Source organism: Leguminivora glycinivorella, chromosome Z (assembly GCF_023078275.1).
Source record: "Leguminivora glycinivorella isolate SPB_JAAS2020 chromosome Z, LegGlyc_1.1, whole genome shotgun sequence".
NCBI classification, from domain to species: Eukaryota; Metazoa; Arthropoda; class Insecta; order Lepidoptera; family Tortricidae; genus Leguminivora; species Leguminivora glycinivorella.
Genome location: NC_062998.1, coordinates 10,821,403 through 10,843,526, shown reverse-complemented (window position 1 = coordinate 10,843,526; position 22,124 = coordinate 10,821,403). Strand labels below are relative to the sequence as shown.

Sequence of the window (22,124 nt, the reverse complement as noted above, 5' to 3'; positions counted from 1 at the left end):
CTCAACATACATTTAATACTTTAGCTGTGTATTTAATACTAACAATACATACATAATATAATTAGTTATATTTATATATAGATAATATAATATACAGTTTCTGCAATTTTGCAAATGGTTTCCAATTTTTTGGAATGTTGCATCACTACACACAATTCTTTACTTAACACTATTTCGAATATTGCGTGTTTCGAAAACATTTATTATTATATATCTAACTTATTCAATATTTCCCATCACTAGGATGGGATATTAAGTACATCTGGACTGTGTTCGTGAAAGATTGGAGTACTCGTAACAACCAAATTTACCACATTATTTATTATGTAAGTAAATCCAAACTAAACAGTGAAATAGTGTTCGATGTTGTCACATTTTGCTGCAAGAAGATGAACTTCTACGCGCTATCTTATTATATCTATTCTGCACAATAGTCATTTTTTGCAATATATAGGAAACATTAATTAGGTACTCTTGTATCATTGATCGTATATGTATGTATAAGCACAGTCAAAAGCTTTACCTTTGCAGAGCTTAACGACATCTTGTAATTGATCAAAAACTAATTTGAAATAGGAAAGTTTGTAATCTGGTCATGAACCCAGTCCAGAGTACTCGGTTATTGCAATAACCAGAGTGTTCGATACAGGTAGCTTATTGTTAGGATGGCGAGGAAGCACGTCCGCAGAGCAGTGTCCACTGTTCTGTCCGCCTGAACGCGATTTGCGCAATTGTTCATGCTACGTTAACGGCGAATTATCCGGCAAACGCCTAGCGTGCGAATGCGAACGTGCTTTTAGGCAGTTAGCTTACCCACGTGGAACTTACTTATCTATACGCTTAGCAGGTCTACTGAGCAATTATTTTCCAACGAGCTTTCTGAGATGATAAAGCCACTTTTCTGTATATATATATAACTTTACTCATAATCTTTCACGTGTAGCGTGTTAAAGACCCGCCGCCTAGGACCTATGGTCTCCCAGTCCGACCGACACATTGTCCTCTTCAAGCATGTGTACTCTATAATACTAATCAATAGTTATACCTACGACATCAATTAATATTGTACACGTTAAGTTAAAAGTTCTTATATCAAATCTGGGTTTAAGATATCACATGTTTTGGACTGCCGCCGTCCACACTTCACGATCACTCCCCGATATTAAGAACGGTAGAAAAGCTAATGCGTAACAGACTTGTCAAATCAACGTCATCATATTTAAATGGAGCAATAATTTAATACTATCGAAATTGGGATTTAGGTAACAAAATAGAATACCAAAACACGATACCGCACGTAAAGTCTTCTCTTTCGCAGTCTCACAAGTTTCGCAATTGTCTTTTGCCGACGCGCAAGTTTTGTTTAATTTAACTGGTCCTTAGATCACAATCACTGGAATTACACGTGTATAGGTTCATCGTCGTCGTCGTCGTCGGTACGGCGGTCGAGCGAGGGCTCCCGGGAGGAGCGCGGTGGCGGCGCGGGGCTGCCGGGGTCGACGTCGGGCGAGGGCGTGCGGCGCGCCTGCGCGTAGTAGCCGAGCGCGCCCAGCGCGGGCGCCCCCAGCGCGCCCAGGTGCGCCGACGGGCCCGGCAGCCCCAGCCCCAGCGGCGGCACCGACCCGAGCGGCGTTCCCGGGTATAACCTGACACAAAACGCACACATTATACAATATACACCCTGACTTACTAAACACAAGATACCAACAGGTCCTGTATATCTCTTTTTCCACTAACATCACACGTTCTAAACACGTTAGTAAGCAATTTGTTGTATTCTGATCAGCGTGCGTAGCCGAATGCACAAACGCTCACGAAACGAAACGCTCGTAGATATCTATCTCTATCGCTCTTGCGTATTGGTGCGACAGAGCCAGACTATCTTTCGCGGCGTTTCGTTTTCGTTTCGCGACGTAGAAATGCCATTCGGCTACGGGGCCTGAATCACATCACAACAACATAGTGTAGGCGGTATGTATTAGCTTATCCCAAGTCATGGTTTCATGGTCGGAAGTTTCCTGTCTGCTGTAAGTCTAAACCTCAATAGTCCACTTTGTATCAAACCTCACATCTGATAGAAGTATTTAAAGAAGTAAACCATTTGCGACGCCCGGATGCCTCTTCGATTGAAGGGTAAGATCTATAAATCCATCGTCAGACCTGTCGTCATGTATGTATCAGAGTGTCGGGCCCTAATGGGGATAGATGAAAAGAGATTGCATGTAGCGGAGATGAGAATGTTAAAATTTAAAATGGATGCGTGGAGTAACTAGAATGGATAAGATAAGATTACCTATAGTAAAAAAAGTAACAGCAAATCGACTAGCACGGTATGGGCATGTGATGCGGAGGGATGAAAGTCATGTGAGGAAAACCGAGGAAAAGGTGGATGGACTGTGTGAAAGATGATATGAAACGGAAACAAGTGAATGATGAGATGACGAGTGATATAGAGAGGTATGGAAAAGAAGAACATGCTGCGCCGACCCCAAATGACTGGGATAAGGGCAGGCGAATGATGATTAGAAAGAAGTAAAGAGTGTTTACCGGTAAGGCAGCGGTTTCTGCAGCGTGTTGGCCGAGGCGGCGGCGGCGGCGGTGGCGGCGGCCTGCCGGTAGTACAGGTCGGCGGCCGGCGCCGGCTGCGCGGGGTACGCGGGCACGCCGCCCCAGTACCCGCCGTACAGACGCTGGAACGCCGCGTAGTTGCCCGCCTCTGCTAGCAGCTCGAGTCCCACCGCCGTTTGACGCTTCCATTTCGTTCTGAGGACAATAGAGAACAGTTGTTAGATTTCATCTTATCTGTCTGTCTGTGGCATCGCAGCTCCCGAACGGATGAACTGATTTAGATTTAGTTTTTTTTTGTTTGAAGGCTGAGTCGGAAGTGTTCTTAGCCATGTTTCATGAAAATCAGTCTACTATGTCGGGGGATTTTTCAAAATTTTAATTTTGTGGTTAGTTTAGTTTATAGACCTCGTTCAGATTGAATATACTAAGCCCTTATGAGCCAGTATCGGAGCTGAAGATAAAAGGTTCAAATTAGTTCTCGGCCAATGAAATGTTTGAAACCTTTCTTGTAGTTCGTCAGTTAACTATTATAATTTATTTATCAGATCGGATATTATAGTTTTTTAAGAAGTTAAAGAATTATGTCCCGATATTTGAACATTTCAATCTACAACAATACAGTCACGGTCCATTAACATTTCAAATAAATCGATTCGGAACGCCGTGCGAATCCCACAAGAAATTACATAAAAACGATTTATGCCACATTACGAACTTAAATTGACTCTAAAATTCAGTAAACTGTCGTATACGAACCCCTAAAGCGATAGATCACTAACCCTAGCTGTGACCCCAATCGTCATCAAATTTGTCACAGGCCACTCGAGAGCACAATGAAGATGCCGCAATGGAATGAGTAATAAAAATATAAATAAAATAATAAATTTGACAAAACGTCTTGGGCACTCATGCGCTCGCCGGAGCGTGGTCGAGTTTAATTTGATTTATTTGATTCGGTAGGAAAGGGTGCGCTCCTATATTATACATTAACGCGTTATTGCGCCGGGGACAAATGGCATTTTTTAAACTTCTTTATGTGAACATCCTAAAAAGCAATTCTAAGGAAACTTTCTAAAGATAAACCGCCAATTGCTAGAAGATGGAAAGGTATACAAAGGGCAAAAGTACGTTGTCTTCATAAGTATTTGTTTTGTTTGTTTTTATCTTATTCAAGGCTATTAAATTATTTGGAGAGAAAACGGTATACAATTAGATGCCAATATACGATACATAGGTACTAATGGAAACAATGTAGCTCTAAGTAGAAAATATTTTGGTGCTACAATAAACCTAACCTTAAAAAAAACAGTTTTGAAATAAACTTCAAACAGAATAGACAAGCCATAGATATTATAGACACTACGGATTAATGTTATACCAACTAGTAAACAAAATTTACTTCCCATTACAAACTCCCAAACAATAGGCTAATAGGAACTGTATTCGGCAGAGGAGAACTAACAACGCCCCATCCCAAACAAAATTAATTTCGCTCTCAAAACCGCGATTAGTTCCGAAGTGTTCCGTTATTGTCATCAAGTGAGGTTTTTATTAATCCGAAGGGAGTAATTTATTATTGCTATTCGCATTATCATCGGTGCTATTATTATGTCCCATTGTGTACGGGCCGCGGTTAGCCGCCGCTTCACTGGCTACCTCGTTAATTAATTTCTCTAAATGGATCATTTAATTTCATTAAATGTAAATGAGGGGGAGTTCAGATGCTCGTTGCCGATCTTTTCATAATTTTTTATCATTTAATTTATTGCCTCGCTATCTATCATGTTGTTTTTCGTTTTGTTAGTGGAACTATAATATATTACCCGCAAGTCCGAGGTTTAATAATAAGTTGACATCATTCGTCAAATTCTTTTTGGTTTTAATGCGCAAGTTTAAATATATAGCTAATTAGCATTCAGCTACCCATCACTGTAGTAATGCGCATTAATCATTATATTATGACACGATGTTCTCGGGCAGCGCCATTCGAGAACACTTATTTAATTGTCAAGTGCTGAATACGAGGCAATCTGCTCGGTGACACTATTATCTTTTATTGCCGCCTCGGGCTATGAACAAAAAGCTTCACGGGCGCACCCAAGTTCGGCTGTCATCTCGGAGCCTCTCACCAGACGCATACGCTGCTCTCGCTCTGGCGCGAGAGAGCGCCGCGGCCGCGGCTTCCTCCGTCTTTGTCCCGCAGCCCCCAGCGGAGCCCGAGCACGGCTCCGCCCAGCGGTTTAGTGATTTGATGCTGCGTGAACTGATTCAATTGTTGTTCGAGAAGGAGCACCCAAAAACGCGCCTTAACCGTTCAAGCTAAAGACTAAAATCGTCCGGTAAAACGATTCCGCTTACGACCTCTCAGCGGGAGGGAGTCGTTTCTCTCGATTTGGGTTTAGGGCGACGTGATGCGAATTCAGCTTGTATATCCGGCGGACAAAGAGCATTTCATCGATCCGCGAGCTCGCGCGGCTCGCGCCGCACTCAGCGCGCTGGCTCACCAGGAACAATTTGACTTTACTTCGAACGTTATTTATATGCTGCTTAGAAACTTTACCGACATTACTGAACGAATATCCGGAAGGACTAATAAATGTTGTTTAAAGTTTTCAACTTTTTTAATGTTACAAATAATCCAGAAACGTGCTGAACCTACTTAACACTCCTAAGAATTTACAAAACCTAATAATAAGTATTTAATTCAAGTTCTGTTATGGATTTCCGGCCGGTATAGTTTAAAGGTAGAACGTTATTTGGCATTCACAAACTCTTGGCGTTATTATGACCTCTCTGCATATCATGAATTAAGCGACCAACCTATTCTGTGCCAGAGCCCGATCCTATCAGGTGCCCGCGACTCAGATAATTTACCCACAAACACTGAGATAACTTTATTAGTCAAGTCGCGGAACACAAAGATTTAATACCTACATAATTGGTACTACCTGCTTGTGTCCCTTAACGTTTCACAAAGCAAACACGGCGGCGGAGCAGTGCCCCTGACCTCCGCAGCCGTCCTCAAACCTTGCATTTACTTAGAACTGCTCACTCATGCACTCAATTAATATTTTAAAATAAAATCCGCATCACGAAATGACGATTCAGCCGTGGCCCGTCTAAATTGCAGGCTACCTACGAAATCAGGCCTCTGTCCGCTTATTAAAACCCGAGCAGAGCTCAAATGGCATTTCCAGTATTATGATTAGTGGTTAAATGATAAGCTCGGCGACCTGAGCGACCTTGGTTCGATTCCCGTGTCTCTGGAGGTGTAATTTGGAGGGTTCGCAATAACCGATTAGGCCGTTCTTGGTAGCTGTGAGGGGGTATTATGTCATTAGAGATGTGTGCGCACACGTCCCGAGTTTTGTCTTAGGCCTTTGTGTGCGATTTTAAGAGAATTTATGAAGTAGGCTAGGACTTACACAGAGGTACCTATCACCTGACTGGTCCTGAATGCTCCACTGAGGTTTACGAAGTCGATATACCTATTTGTATAATATGCCTACTAGGATCGAGTTGTTATTTCTTATTTAGGCTCTCGATTTGCTTTTTTTCATATTATCTACTTCATAACATAATATTATTAATTACTTATTCTCTTTTAGATGAACCATTATTATTGTCTGTTACCCTGGAATTGAGTGGAAATCGCAATTTTTTTACAATAAGTAAAAGTACAGTACAGTCTACACGGATACTGGAAGTTAAGGGCTTTCCCTGCCCCAATGACCTTCGGTATGAATCCATTGATATTATGGTAGTTTGTAAAGCCTATCATATTAACAGGATCGTCTTTAAGCAAAATATTATCGCTAAATACTTTACATCTCATTGTTACTGTGATATTTGGCATCAGAGTTGAACAATTTTATGGTCAAAAACTGGTTTTTTGTTCATAACTTTTGTTTTAATTACTTTAAAATTAAAATTTCTCTTGAATTTTTAGAAAAGTCTAACGTAACCAAACATGTCGATTTCATGTATAGACCCTTCAGTAAAATCAAATTTCAGTAAAAGTGTTTTTTAGGCCATGTTTATAAAATTCATAAAAAAATAAGTACAATTTTTTACAAAATATTTCTCTTACGAATAGAGATAAAAGATGGAAGAACCGATGGCCGTTGGTGACCCAAACCTTGTCAAAAATCAATGAAAACCGTGTGGAGCCCCTTAAGCTGCGCATTCAATTTGTGCCTACTAGAGTTACCTACGTCACATCATTAACAACCATACGATTAGATAAATTAATTAACAAATGTAGGTATCTATTACAGTTTACTAGGTATTAATCTTTACTATTTTAAGGAATTAGGTATTCTGTAAAAAATGTGGGAAATAACCATTGCGTATATGACGTATATCCCATATCCATTGGAAATTACCAGATATCTCGTACTTTAAGGGAAATTTAAGGAAACACGAGTCTACGGTATTACCGTAATTCGTTCGAACAATTTCCTCGGCTCTGAATCCGTGTGGTGTGCACCGCGCGCTGTTATATCGTTGGGTTGATTCCCCGCTTATCCAAATGATACAAATTTACGCACCAATGCATCTACATCCCCCTAGGTTCGCAGTGCTAACATGCTTTTTTAATTTCGTTTTCATTATTACTGTAGGGTTTGGTCCAAATGTATTTAGGAATTTTAAAGAACTTCAACTATTTTGTGGTCTAGCCGCTTTATTACATGGGTCATTTTCAGTACCTCTTGAGAGAGATCTATAATTGTTTAATGCAGAAATAACTAAAAACCCGAAAGAAAGCTAATAGTAGGAGTCGCAAACTAATTGTAGTATACGACTGCTACATAATGAAACTAATTATAGACACTAAAATAAGTGGGTCAAATTTAACTGCAATTGATTGTACAAACCTACAGTCTATTAATGTTTATAATATGCCATTTAAAACAGCACAAAATGTTGTGCAAAACGTTATTACAACCATGTTCTTCTTCAGAGATTTTCTTAATATACCTTAATTAAAATTAAAGCAGAATTCTGAATTTTCATATTTGTTCTGTTAAGATTTTCAATGCTACCTATCTTGTATAAAGGTAATACGAAAGTGACTATGTTGTAGCTTTATTTTTATTTTCTGTTTGAAAACATTCCACGCAATATTCGATGATCACAGGAGTGACATAACAATGTTGAATCCAGTTTTTTAGCGCCTTAAATGAGTCAGAACAACAAAGTAAGCGAGACGCGTCACGCGGACGCAGGCGGTCTCCCAGCATATAATCTTCGATGTTGCCAATCTAAGAGTTAGAGAACTTTCGTAGATAGAAATACCTATTGGATATGTATATGCAGTGAGACAATATTTTGCAGTATTGGGATACTTATGGGTAATGTAATCTAACATTGTTTAGACTTATTAGACTAATTGTAATTTAGTGATCTATTATTTCAAGCGATTGACTGCAAAATGTTAAAATTTATTTATCTATATTCTGCTCGAATTATTTCCATTTACATACCAAATGACATAAGGTACAGCGGGGCAAATCTCGACTGGGGGGCAAATGTAACTGGTCCATTTTTTCCATGTTTTACAATGTTTGCATTATTAAACAGCGTGTCCACCGGTTATATAATGGTAAGCGTGTTCAGTGGATACATGTGATACAGTGAACTCAAAATCATAGTGTAATCATGGAAAGTCGAGATTTGGCCCGCTGTACCTTAGATTATTTTATTGATTTAATGAGTTTGATTCGTAAATTGAATAAACCTCTAAAATATTCCAAGTCTCTATAAGTATGTCCGTGCTTGAACTCGCGAAAGGGTAAGCGTATAGGTAGTTTCAACTCAGTTGAGGCCACGCACACTATAACACTGTCATGTAAAGACAACGAGATTTTGAAATTAGTGTTCTTACCGTGTACCGACTGCAGATTCAACAGTGAATTGCAAGAAAGACCAAAAAGTTTCTATTACTTAACTATTTTGTTAAGAATTACGTCTATAGAACAATTTTCAAACAAAACAGAAAATAAAATATCTCGTATGTGATTAATTAATTGTCAGATTATGATTGTAACATTAATCGTAGAAATCAAAGATAATATGTAATAGATTGCCTTATTTTATCATCGTAGCTGTTAAAATGGTGTTTACCTATTTTTTCATTACTTATTAGCAGACATAGAAGTCGCGGTAGCAATAACGTCAATTAACATAGGGACATCCTTCCGATATAAAATATATCGATAGCTGAATACTTATTTGGAAGTGAAATTTCATAATGAGCTATAAAGTTCACCGGATAATACCATTACTGCTTTTAATACCATTAATGATAAGTATATCAATAAATAATAATGTTTTTCAAATATATTAATTGGTTTTTTTTACATTCACTAACTCATTTCATTCATTCATTTTTTTGCAATCAGTACTAATCTTCATTTAGCTGTGTGTGTTATCATTCACTTCAACCTCCGTGGAATTACCTATACTTTGAAAAACGAATATTAACACTTTCGAAACCGGGCTCTACGCGGCGCTACGACATTTTCGCTACATACGGGGAAACCCATGTAATCGGCTACGCTTCTACGAGCGGTGTGCCCGACAGTCGGGTTCTTGGTAGCGAAAGTGTTAAAAGGCTCGTAGAAAACTTAAAGCATTATTCCGTTAAATATCAGTTAGATGCGTTATTCCAGTGCCGACTGGCAACACCGGCTCGCACGTATGTCATTACAGTTCGTCATTAGGCACGTAATCGTTGCAAATCGCCGTCGCCAGCTAAACGCCGATAAACGCGCCCATTACAAATTTACGAGGCACAGACAGTCGCTGACGCACCATGTTTTTATATTTTTAACGATTTCGACCATACACATAGCAGAAACTATAGACCGAGACGCGGGATCTAAATAACCTTTAAGTCCTCCCCTCCTGTACATTCTCATGAAGTATACTGTATACTGAAAGAGACAGATATACCACTATACCTCATCTTCAATCAGTACCGTTGTACCGGTTGTTCTCTCCAACTTTATAAAAATATATGAATATTTGGTTAGCGACTGGCTATCAGTCATATACATATTGTCGTAATGCAAAAGTGGTGCCATGATGAAGTCACATACCCGTCATCTAGGGGTTTCTGCAATCTATAATATTCGACGGACTGTCGGTGGCCGGCTTGTAATTAAGCACATTTGTGGGACTATAGGGAATTTCCAGAGCTGTCTCTAGCCAGTGTGCAATTAATACTTAACGATTTTGTCAGATCCCGCCGTCGTTGCGGTCCATTAAAACATGACTAATTTGCAATAATAGTGGCCCACGGTAAGAATCTTTGTAATTGCTTCATTTCCTTTTGGAGGCAGAAAGTTGTGCCCTTTGTTTAACATGTTCTTATTTTTCTTATAATATCCTCGATTCGGATACGTGGAAAAACAGAAATAGTCGTTTAATACTGAAATTGGTTTCCATGTTTATAGCCTGCTAAATTTAGTAGGTATTGTTTTATACATTTTTATCGTGATGATTTATGTACCTCTCTCTGAATATTTATCGCGTAATTCAAAATGAATGTGACTCAATACCTGTGCATAAACGAATATTGAACAGTCATTGAATTTCACGAGACCGCTGCCCCTAACCCTTATCATTATAGTTATGACTAATTCACTCGTCTTGAGAACTATAATAGTGTCAAAAGTGGCGGCGGAAGAGTAGTAATGAGTAGCCAGTGGTGGCGCCGCGCCGCCCGTGACTTGCATCCTCCGTTCTCACTCAATCCATACTAATAATATAAATGGGAAAGTGTGTGTCTGTTTGTTTGTTCGTCCTTCACGACAAAACGGAGCGACGGATTATCGCGATGTCGGACTTTTTGTCTCTTTCTAACGCGAGCGAAGCCGCGGGCAAAATTAGTAATAATATAAAGGCTGACATGAAAAACTTAATAATGGCTATTACTCTACTATAGCCTTCGGTTATCCAGTTGTTTTGTTTTTGAATTTAGAAACCGTATATAACACAGAAACGTTCAAAAAAGATTTATTTTAGATTGTACGAAAATGTATCATCATTCTCCTTGCGTTATCCCGGCATTTGCCACGGCTCATGAAAGCGTTGGGTCCGCTTTGAGAACTAATCCCTAGATCGGTAAAGGCACTAGTTTTCAAGCGACTGCCTCTGACCTTCCAACCTGAAGGGTAACTAGTCCTTATTGGGAATTAGCCCGATTTCCTCACAATGTGTTTTCGTTTACCGAAATTGTACGAAAATGTATATTATAGGAATAGGCGAGACGACTAAAAAAAACTAATTAGTCCGTCAGTTAGATTATCAAAGAATTTTAGACACGTATTTTTTCTTTTTTCTCGTAACAGAAAAATGATGACGGTACAGTGCGTTGAAGTTTCGCGTGACGTCACGCCTAGGTACAATTTTTACTTAGAAGTGACGTCACAAGCCCCCACTCCGGAATTTTGATGCTCTAAATCTTTGTATAAGCTAATAATATGTGTTTTGTATTTTTGGACGATCTAACTGTCGGACTAAACAGAATGCCATTTTTTTATGTAGTCGTCATCCCCATTAAGTGCGAAAGTGCACCACCGCGGTGCATCTTTCTTAATATCTATGAAATCTGTATTTGGTACATATTTTACATATTTTGTCGTTGGAGTCTGAACTACATACGAGACATGCTGAGCATGGTGTAGGAATCAGAGCAACCGGATTTGTGATTTTCATACCCGAAGTACCTACATAGGTATTGTTAAATGTTCCTACTTAGGATAACCTGAAAAACCTACGTGCCTATGTCATTGTGCGAATGTACGCACCTATGATAAAGTGAATTTTAAAGTTTAAGATATTATGAGCTGATAAGTTGATGACTAATTACAAACATCCCTCAAACTATGTAGTATTCATCTCATTAACATTTAAAAGATAATTAAATATTATCAAGATTCTGCACAACCATTTCCTTAACAACGCTCAAATATGAGAAACCTGACAAAAGAGAAATTTGACTCTAATTATCATCGGACCGTGAAAATACCATAAGGTGGTGAATAATTCACAAAAAATCTACTTACCTACAGATATTTTGATACAAGTATTACAGAATGTAATTCAAATTATCTACATAATAATAACAGATTACTATAGATTTGCTATAGGTTTGCTAGTCATACAGTTTATTTTATTTTGTATATTGCTAGTAGTTATGCTGCTTTGAGTAAAAAAACGTTATTAATTACTGTACTGTTTTAGTTAGATTTGGAGAAATTGAGTTCACTGAAATTACAAATCCCTCCACTGAAAATGGTACTCATGGTCCCCCACATAATATAAATAATAAATTATTGTCTTTTAATTTTCATTTGGTACCTAGTTACCTACACACCAGTAATTTGCTCTTGATATTTAATTTAACTAGTTAATATTCAACATGTGTAGGTACATTATGTACCGCGTCATTGTAAAAAATTGACCGCACACAAAAGCCATTAAATTCTTCAATTAAGCCCGATTTCACACCCTTTCACGAACCGAAAAATCGAAGACCAAACATTAGCTTTACCGAAATTATAGAAACCAACAAAAAGTGTGGCAAAAAGTGCTGAGACCGGGTTGCGACGGACCGCCGTGCGCGGCGCCACCGGCGGGAGGGGCCGGCCATTGTCTGTTAAATCTTCCACTTCAAATCAATTTCACTCACACAAATTAGTTCTGAAAATGGATGACGAGGTGATATCCTGGAAAACTTGTTTGCGTTTACGAGCTTACGAACCCCATCGCTTTCTCGTCGCTCATTCCTCTTGAACAAAACTTTGCTAATTTTACGTAGGTATTAGTCGAAAACGTAAAATTTTGTACATATTAGATACATTTTATAAACCTTGTTGTAGTTTAAACCTTGCGCTTTGACCGTATCAAATTCAAACCAGTTCATAAAACATTATCTACATAGACTTCAGGTAACAGGGCTCACAGAACCGATTAATAAACAATATATCTCTCATCTATCGATCGAGATTGGTATAAAGCAATAGAAAATTAGTGTAGTTATTTTTTAGCTACCGAAGCTTTTGTCCGGAAGGTGGCGTCGGCGCCGCAAAGGCCTAATTATAAACGTTTGTTTTTGAAACGGCCGCCAGGTACAGTCGCCGCCGAAACGCCTGCTCCCACTTTTTTTTCGTTAGGAGCATAATTACGAATGTAAATATAGACCGTCCTAAATAGTTACCGTTACGTGTGTTTCATAGTTTTTAATTAGTTTTATAATAACAAGAGAGTTCATTTTGGAAATTTGGAATAAATAAATACTAATGATTTTTCTGCGAAAAGAGTACGGAGACCGCTAATTAACCGAATATATTATTAAACGAAATTGTATTAAAATAATGAGTGTATTGTTTTACTTCAAAATAATACTCGTAATATGTATCCAAATTATCAGTAAGTATCAATTAAAATTCGCAAAGCAGAGTGAGGTTAAGTAAGATTGACACAGTAAATAGTTCGCCAGTAGCGATAGTCCGTCGATAGTGCTGAGTCAGCGCCGCTTTGTGGTGCCGACTCTCTCACGGGGGCTCCGCGGCCGGCGGACGGCGGCGCTGGAGAAGCTAATAAACGGCTCTGACCCTTGATTGCCACTGTCGGGAAACACAGGATTTCAATGCCTTGCTCACGAAATTCGCCTAAAACGGCAACGTACACACCGTTGCGCTGTGTGGCACGACAGTGGCAACCAAAGTAGTGCTAGAAAAAAAGTTTTATTTACACGAAATGTTTTGATGCTGTCCTGTATATCGATGTAATATACCTATGCTACAATCGTCCGTTGCGTATGCCTATAATTGTCATCAATGTTCATATGTATTTAATTATTTATTACCTAGTTAATTTGGAGGTACATGCACGTAGTAACATTACTTTAGTTTATTAATGTACTTCATTATGATTATTTTATAGACATGCAAATATTTTTTCCCCTCACTAGCTCGGAAACACGTGTTTTGTCCTTTAATACCAGCGGGCAAAAACGCATTTTATCAACTAGTGGGTAAAGTAATTTGACCTTGAATAAAATCGAATTAACTGCTTTAAAATTGATAAAAGTAGGTGAATCTAGTAATAAAGATGATTTACCACCTGTGGAACTACTGAAAGCAGGGATAAACGCATTTTTTGCGTTGTAGTTTCCTCGCTATAGTGAGGGGAAAAGTTTTGTGTTACACTCGGGTGCAAATGTATTTTACTTCTCGTGTGTTAAAAAACTCGCAAGTTCAGGATTCTATTCTCGAACCACTCGCTTCGCTCGTGGTTCAACTATAGAATCCTTTCACTTGCTCGTTTTTCAATTCTACACTCGGCGTTAAAATACAACTTTGCCCCCTTGTATAACAAATAACTATTTTAAATGAGAACCATGCGAATAAACCGAACGATAGCTATCACGCAATCGTAAAGTTAATTCTAATTTCTAACAAATTAATATTATATTTGAGATATATTACGGTTATTGAATTATATAGTGGCTATTGTATAATAACTGTTTGTGTTGTTGTGATAGATAAGTAAATGGTAAAAATATGGTGTTCTAGGCAAGAAATTATCCCTATTGACCGTACAGCTGAAATCTACTAACGTAACAAATTTTAATTCCATTAGTCCCTAAGAGTTAGCTAAGTAACCGTGGTAAGCAGCTTTTCCACGAGTGTCATGTAAAGCGCTTACCTACTTTTCCTGACGATAGGTTGTCATTCAATAAGTATTAGTTCATAATCACTCGACATTGCCGAGTACGTAACCTCGGTACGGTCATATTACTGAGCGATAGATATATTACACCGAAATAACAAATTAGCAATGCTAACAATATTCCCGGATTTGAACTCGGAAGTCCTACATTGGACTTTGTCAATCGCGAGTATAGCAATTGAGGTGACGATTAAGGGCTGATTTACACGGTGCGAGATCTCGCATGCGAGTTGGTGTGCTGAATTGTATGTAGCCTCAAGAGTCTGTAACTAAAATCGCATGCGAGTTCGCGCGTCTAAATGAGCCTTAAAGCCTTGTAAAATTGGGAGTGGTAGAACTCACCGTCGGTTTTGGTACCACGTTTTGACCTGCGTGTCGGTCAACCCCAGTTTGGCGGCCAGCTCCATGCGGTCCTGCACGCTGAGGTACTTCTGCCGCTCGAACGACTTCTCGAGGGTCTGGAGCTGGTGGTCCGTGAAGGCCGTGCGCGCCTTGCGCTGCTTCTTGGCCAGGCTCGACGAGTCCCCGCCGCAGCTCTTGCTTGAAATGTCGTCCGAGTCATCCTTCACTCCTGCAACCAATGAGACTTAGTTTAAAAAAATTAACGTGTCGCTATAATGCATTAGTTGTAGGTTTATGGTAATTCGTTTTTTAATAAATCCTAATAACGGTTTTCAACTGTTATATTTTATTGTTAAAATCAGTAAAGTACAATCTATTGAATTTTTTATCCATATCTTTTGGTTTTTTGTCGTCATGTTTATGTCTCGTTTAAATTAGGAGATATTAGTATTTCTATTCTATTCTATTCAGAAGATATCATTTTTTAAATGTATTTCATGCTTTCTTTAGTGTCCCTATAGGTAATACTCGTAGGTATCTTTTAAATACGTGTTTGGTGAATACCGAACATGATTTATTTGGTCGATATTAAGTGTAAGAAACTGGTCGCGAAGCCGCGGTGCTTGCGGGGCTTCCTGCGGTTACCGAGTCACTTCCTTCTGCGACGCTCCGTACTCGTCTCTGGAAGCGGCATACAAAACAAGCCTACACTTACAATTCTTAAAATTTTGTTACTTCACAGACTTTTTATAACAACCCTTCAGTAATTATACATATAAATCTTCCTCGAGCATGACTCTACTTAAGTATAAGTGAAAACCGCATGAAAATCCGTTCAGAGTTTTTTCGGGATTCGCTAACAAACACAGATATACGTTGCGACTGTTGCGAGGCATTTTGTTTAGTAATGTATACTTAGATAAATTGAATAACAATAACTTGTGACATTAGTAATTTATTTTTGGTTGTTCTGATGAGGTTTTGTTCTGTGAACGAATATTTGTATTTTTAAATGACTAATTACAAATTTAAAATTAAACAATGACACGTACTGAATGATTGATCTCATTATTAGCAGCTGTAGTCGTGATTTTCCTAAACTTTTTTCGATATTTATTTAGAATTAAACATAAGAAGCCAGTAATCAATTTAGAAGTTTAATATCTGTGTACAAGATCGTTGGTGAGACGAAGGATTAAGAGTAATGTGTAAGGAATTAGCTCAGCCGAGTGTGGCGGCGGTTGTGGTTTGCCACCCATGTACATGTAAGTACGTACCCTACCACCTAGGGACAACTTTGCTACGCATTTGAGTTTTATTTTATCAAAACGCATGCGGTTTTAGTTACATTGCGGACTGTGGAGGGGTTGCATATACAGCATACAAATGAAATACCGCAATGTAATGAAACTCGCATGCAAGTTCTCGTACCGTGTAAATGGACCCTAAAGCTGCTATCAGTCCGATGTGAGTTGTGACGGCAGCTGTCATCGCATACCGATATCCATCCTATTCAAAGATTTAAAACGTGCGCGGTCTGCGGAAGATTTTTAAAATTTGTTCTAAGGACTTTCGGAATTCCGATTACTTATATACGTACTTACTAGAATATTCAGATTTAACGAAGTTAGTAAATGAAGGGAAAACTGCTGTAGGTTTACATAAACAAATATTTTCTTGGCTCTAATAAAACTAACTGCTAATATTTATTTAATACCTACTAGCTTTTGCCCGCGGCTTCGCTCGCGTTAAATTCGAAAATTGCGGAATGCTCCATACAAACTTCCACCCCCCATTTTAGGGAAGTAGACGTTAGAAAGAGCCAAAAGCCTATGTCACTCTCTATCCCTTCAACTCTCCACTTAAAAATCACGTCAACTCCGGTTCACCGTGAAATGTCGCTCCGTTTTACCGTGAAAGACAGACAAACCAACAGATACACACACTTTCCCCTTTATAAAATTAGATAAGTAAATATGGATGTACAGTCAGCCAAAAAAGTGGTTTACCACTTTTCGACCTTATGTGTCTAAAAAATAGAGTCGAAAAATGGTAAACCACTTTCTTGGCTGACCGTACATACCTACCTACATTACAAATTACAAAAAGTATTTACGTTAGTATTCAATTTCAATTATTTACTCCACTACTCATATTGATAACAGAAAGGACTTAAATATAAATAAATTATATGTATATTATGCTCGTTTCAAATATTCACAATAGGCTAGTTTCCTACTAGTCAAATCAGCTTCTTTTTAAGAACTGTCAAAACGATTTGCTAATATGGAATTTCTATGAAATACTGAGGAGTGACGTCACGGTCAATTCATATACTTTATACCTTTCTCTTTGACTTATTAAATAAAAAATGTGTTTAAACATTACTACTGTCCATATATTTCTTCTAATTATGTGGCCCTTTATTTAATGCACCGCATAAAATATTTTATTTTAAGTATAGGAAACTAGCCTATTGTTACTCAGGGTTGCCGCGAGTATTAAAATAATCTATTGATTGAATTTTGTTATATTTTATATTTGATTTGAACAGGGAAACGTTCTCTTATGATTTTACGTTCCACGGATTGGCGATCGTGGAACGAATGTTTAAACAGCCGCCGTATCGATTACTACTGAGCGTGGAGTGTCCGCAAAAAAATGAAAATACTTATAGCATTTGTTTTCGGTACGAGTACGTGAACGTTCGAGCAAAGAAGAATGTTTTTTAAAGCGCGTGAACGAACTATAAAATAAATTAGAACTATTGAAATATCTAAACTAGTAGTAATTTCGTATATTTGTTCAAGAACGATTTAATAATACTGGACTGACAAAGCCCATACAAAAAAGTGTACCCCTGAAATGTATGGGCCTTTTAGGATTAAAACTAGATGGCGCTGTTTGTAGCCTGGAAGTGGCCAAAATCATATTTTACCCAATATTTTTGCGTGTTTTTATTTTTTATAAGAACAAATGACATATTTCTTTATTTTAAAATCACGATATCACGTCAATACACATTTTGAAAAAAATAAATTTGTAGGCATCATCAATTTAATAGGTGGCGTTAAAAAATCGAGGTACGATTCTTAGTATGATGTATGTAAATCCTATATAAATAATCCTTGATTTGTTAAAAGTATTATAAACAGCATGCTATAGGACAATAAGGTGAACGCGTCTATGTGTGTATGACCGTGGCTCGATAACTTATAATTAAAATAATGGGTACGAGAGGGCCGTCTGTGCGAGTGTCTGTCTGCCAAAGGACAAGCCTAACCGATTTGCATGAAGTGGCCTGTTGATTGAATGCCCACTCTAGTGAGGTAAAGCCTACGCTTGTCTATGCGACCGTGCTCGTGGAATGTGTTATGCAAATTGTACACGTTTAGTTAAATTGTTACTGAATTTTTCTCATTTTGTTACTCTGATTAACTATTGGAATGTATAAAATCGACACACAAGTCAGGCTGTCAAACATTTTTTGTACGTCTAACTATTATTTATTTATCGTTTGGTTTTAACCTCCTGGGGTTCAATGTCCTATACTAGGACAAAGAATCTACGTTAAACATAATTGAGTTGATTTTGTTTTGATTCGTTCGATTTAAAAAAACCGGCCAAGAGCGTGTCGGGCCACGCTCAGTGTAGGGTTCCGTAGTTTTCCGTATTTTTCTCAAAAACTACTGAACCTATCAAGTTCAAAACAATTTTCCTAGAAAGTCTTTATAAAGTTCTACTTTTATGATTTTTTTCATATTTTTTAAACTTATGGTTCAAAAGTTAAGGGGGGGGGGACGCACTTTTTTTTCCTTTAGGAGCGATTATTTCCGAAAATATTAATATTATCAAAAAACGATCTTAGTAAACCCTTATTCATTTTTAAATACCTATCCAACAATATATCACACGTTGGTGTTAGAATGAAAAAAAATATCAGCCCCCACTTTACATGTAGGGGGGGTACCCTAATAAAACATTTTTTTCCATTTTTTATTTTTGCACTTTGTTGGCGTGATTGATATACATATTGGTACCAATTTCAGCTTTCTAGTGCTAACGGTTACTGAGATTATCCGCGGACGGACGGACGGACGGACGGACGGACGGACGGACGGACGGACGGACGGACGGACGGACGGACGGACGGACGGACGGACGGACGGACGGACGGACGGACGGACGGACGGACGGACGGACGGACGGACGGACAGACAGACATGGCGAAACTATAAGGGTTCCTAGTTGACTACGGAACCCTAAAAAAATCTGCCCGTTTTCTTGTACCATTGATTCAAATTTTTTTGGCAATTTTTTTGTATGGTGGGTCGCTAGAGGATGGAACTGATAAACCTTGCTCATCTAAATATATCTGAAACTGTACAAAATCTGACCAAAACTAGGCGTTTAACCAGAGCGGAAAAAGAAATGCATTGATAAAATAGAGATAAGTAATTCCAACTTGACAACTTCGAATGTTACATACATACTATGTATAATTAATTATTTTCTATATGCAGCTCATTTTGCTTTAGTATTGGTTTGTCCGAACTAGTGCTTTTTACATTTACAATTTTATTTTTCATTTTTCGTTTTTGACCGTAATCCATGACGTAGTTTTAGGCTGTAGCCACTAAAAAAAGTATTACTCATTTTATTAAATAATTTATATTAGGTATTTTCAGTTTGAGAATAAAATAAGTGTTCTATATTTTTTCTGATACATATGTATACGATCTGTTGAAATTGTATGCGTATTCCTGAACCGACAATCAAAGTAGGTGCATGTATATGTACCTAAGTACAAAACCTGCGCAGGAAATAGCAAAACGCACAAGGTAAGGACATTCGTAGTTGATCGGTTGTAATTATATGTGGGCGTGGGCTGGTCTAATTACATTTTAATTAGGCCGAGGTTCATTCCTGCTAGAAAGAGAAAGGAACTTTACTATGACGAGGCGCTCAAGAAGGCCGTACTGTCTGAAGTAAAGCTTGACCAGAAATATATGACTACGCGCCATGTTGCGGAATTTCATTAGAACTAATTTCTTCATACTACATATACTGAACAGTCGCTGCAATAGCGCCCTCTCTTGACAACACTCATATATTTCTGGTCAGGCTTTAAATGTGCCTTGCTGACGTCACTAAATAGTATTGAAACATAGTCACTTCCCGCTGTCTATCTCTATTGCTTAGGCTAAAACTCCGCATTGGATTTTGACGCGGTTTTTTTGGATACATAGTTACTAGAGGAAGGTTTATTAGCTAGTTATTTATATAATCCAAATGCATGCGTAAATACTTACTGATTTGCATTATTCAGTATCTTTTATGGACACCGTTTATATTTTATGGAGATAATAACTAGTTGGAGACATATCTGTTATATGTATTCTATATTTATTCAAATAAGGCATATGCCATATAGGTACACATTTTCCGATAAGTGAGTATATATGTATTTCTTTCTTCTAAGTAGTATACCTTACTACACATATAATATATATTGTTTACTTATACTTATATAACTCTCTGTTATACCTACAATTTAAGTATTTATGCACATTCATACATTAAGGAGATGGGTTGCCTATTAATAAATCACATAATTTAAATTAAATGTGATCGTTATCTTTAATCAAAACAGCAGTAAAGCGTATTTTTAACAAACTGTTGCTGATTGTGATGCTATTTCTTTTTTTACGGTGATTTGTAAATTCATAGTGCAAAAAGAGACTTTTCATAGTTTTCATGTTACATACCTACCTACGTTTGTAAACTTTCATATTATGAAACAAGAGAAAAAAAATTGCATTTAATAGGTTTAATTTAATTGCAATCGCCTAACCCGGCAACTACTAGTTCAGGTAATCGTTTATACAATTCGCCTAATCACAAATGCTAGTGAGAGCGACGATGCAAGAAATTAATTGATCTATAATGGCGTACGTGTGATCGCGGCGCGGGCGCACGCTCGCATCGCTTACCAACTCCTAGCACATTTCATAGGATCATCATCTTACTGTACAGAAACGTCACTTCCTACAAAACTGAACTTTGACAGTGGTGGTGGTTGGCAGTCGAATCGTACCGTCCCTATCACTGGCACTATTCCTTTCGACAAACAATTTAGGGTTGTCAAGAATCAAGTAATTATCTAATTTGTGGTATCGCAAGCGAAGAGACGTCAAGTTGTGTACAACCCTAATAATTGCTACTAATCAATGCAAGCCGAACTAAAGCGGAATCGCCCTATCGGGACAATGTCCAACCACTGTTCCTAGTGTTAATATTAATACTTATTTCGTACTAATTCGTTAATATTAATACTTATCGTATTCGGAATCGTTTCGTTTCCAATGAATTTGCTTTAATATTTTGTGTTTCCGAAAGGTCCCACTATTGGTTGGATCCCGTCAAATGTAACACTTTTGCTGGTTTGTTTGAGGCGAAAGCTTGCTTGTGGTCGGCATGTGATGGAAATTCAGCTCTTGCAAATCATCGATGATTTCGAGTACCCCTGCCGGAACATTATTTTTAATTGCGTTCTTTTAAGTTACTTTGTTAGCGTACAAATACAAATACGTACCTACGTGCAAATTTGTTTTTCTTAAAATCTTTGTGGTCGTAAAATAATGTTACTAGAGTTAGAGCTGCTGGAGCAGAAACCTGTATAAATTAGGTTTTAGGTATTTAGTTACGTTTATTCAGTAGATAAAAAATAATAACATTGAAGGAATATTTCTGCTAACCTTTCTGATAACGAGATATGGAAGTAAAAGAAAACAGTAAAAACAATAGTTACACTATTTTTTGAGTCTTTATTTTCAGACAGTAGATTGTGTTACAATTACGTTAATTACATACATTTACTGTAAATATATGTAATTTACAGCGAAGGTGTAAATTGCCGAATGTTAAATTTCAATGTATTGATTCTCAGCCTAATTTAAATATTTTAAATGCCGTAAATAGTAAGGTAAACGATAAAAATGGATTCACATAAAAACTTTACGCACTTATAATACTTAACTTAGCATATGACCAGTCTCATAGAAATAAATATGCGCAATGAAAAGTAAACTGTCGTCAAAGGACACATCGCTACGGAATGTTTTGATATAAATCGATGTGAAATCGGATGAAAAATTATGCATTATCCGGTACTTCGAAGCGAATGGACATTTCCACTGAAGTTGCCAATAAATATACATATAATTGGAAATAACAACCGGTAACTTGTTTTCAATAGGATGTAATTAATACTCATCTTCGGTTTTAAAAATCTATTTGCGTTTCAAATCAATGATCATAACTCTCATGTAAAATTAACGTAATAATTATGTACAAAGCTATTTCATTTACGTAGGTGCCTGTGAAACTTAAGTATGGTCAATAGTATTAATTTTTATTTTATATAACGTTTACATAAGTAAATTTTAGATACTACAATATAATTTATT

General features: G+C 37.6%; 1 protein-coding gene across 1 annotated transcript in view; it reads right to left on the bottom strand.

Annotated features, from left to right (window-relative positions):
- Positions 1–541: 541 nt before the first annotated feature.
- LOC125241156 (homeobox protein B-H1-like) overlaps positions 542–22,124 on the bottom strand; it is a 31,278-nt gene continuing 9,695 nt past the window's right edge. Inside the window, exons 2-4 of the mRNA XM_048149497.1 lie at positions 14,656–14,884; positions 2,548–2,763; positions 542–1,646 (exon numbers count right to left, since the gene is read on the bottom strand). Coding sequence (XP_048005454.1) covers positions 1,400–1,646; positions 2,548–2,763; positions 14,656–14,884 — 692 coding nt within the window. The 3' untranslated portion in view covers positions 542–1,399. The remainder of the gene's footprint in view (positions 1,647–2,547; positions 2,764–14,655; positions 14,885–22,124) is intronic.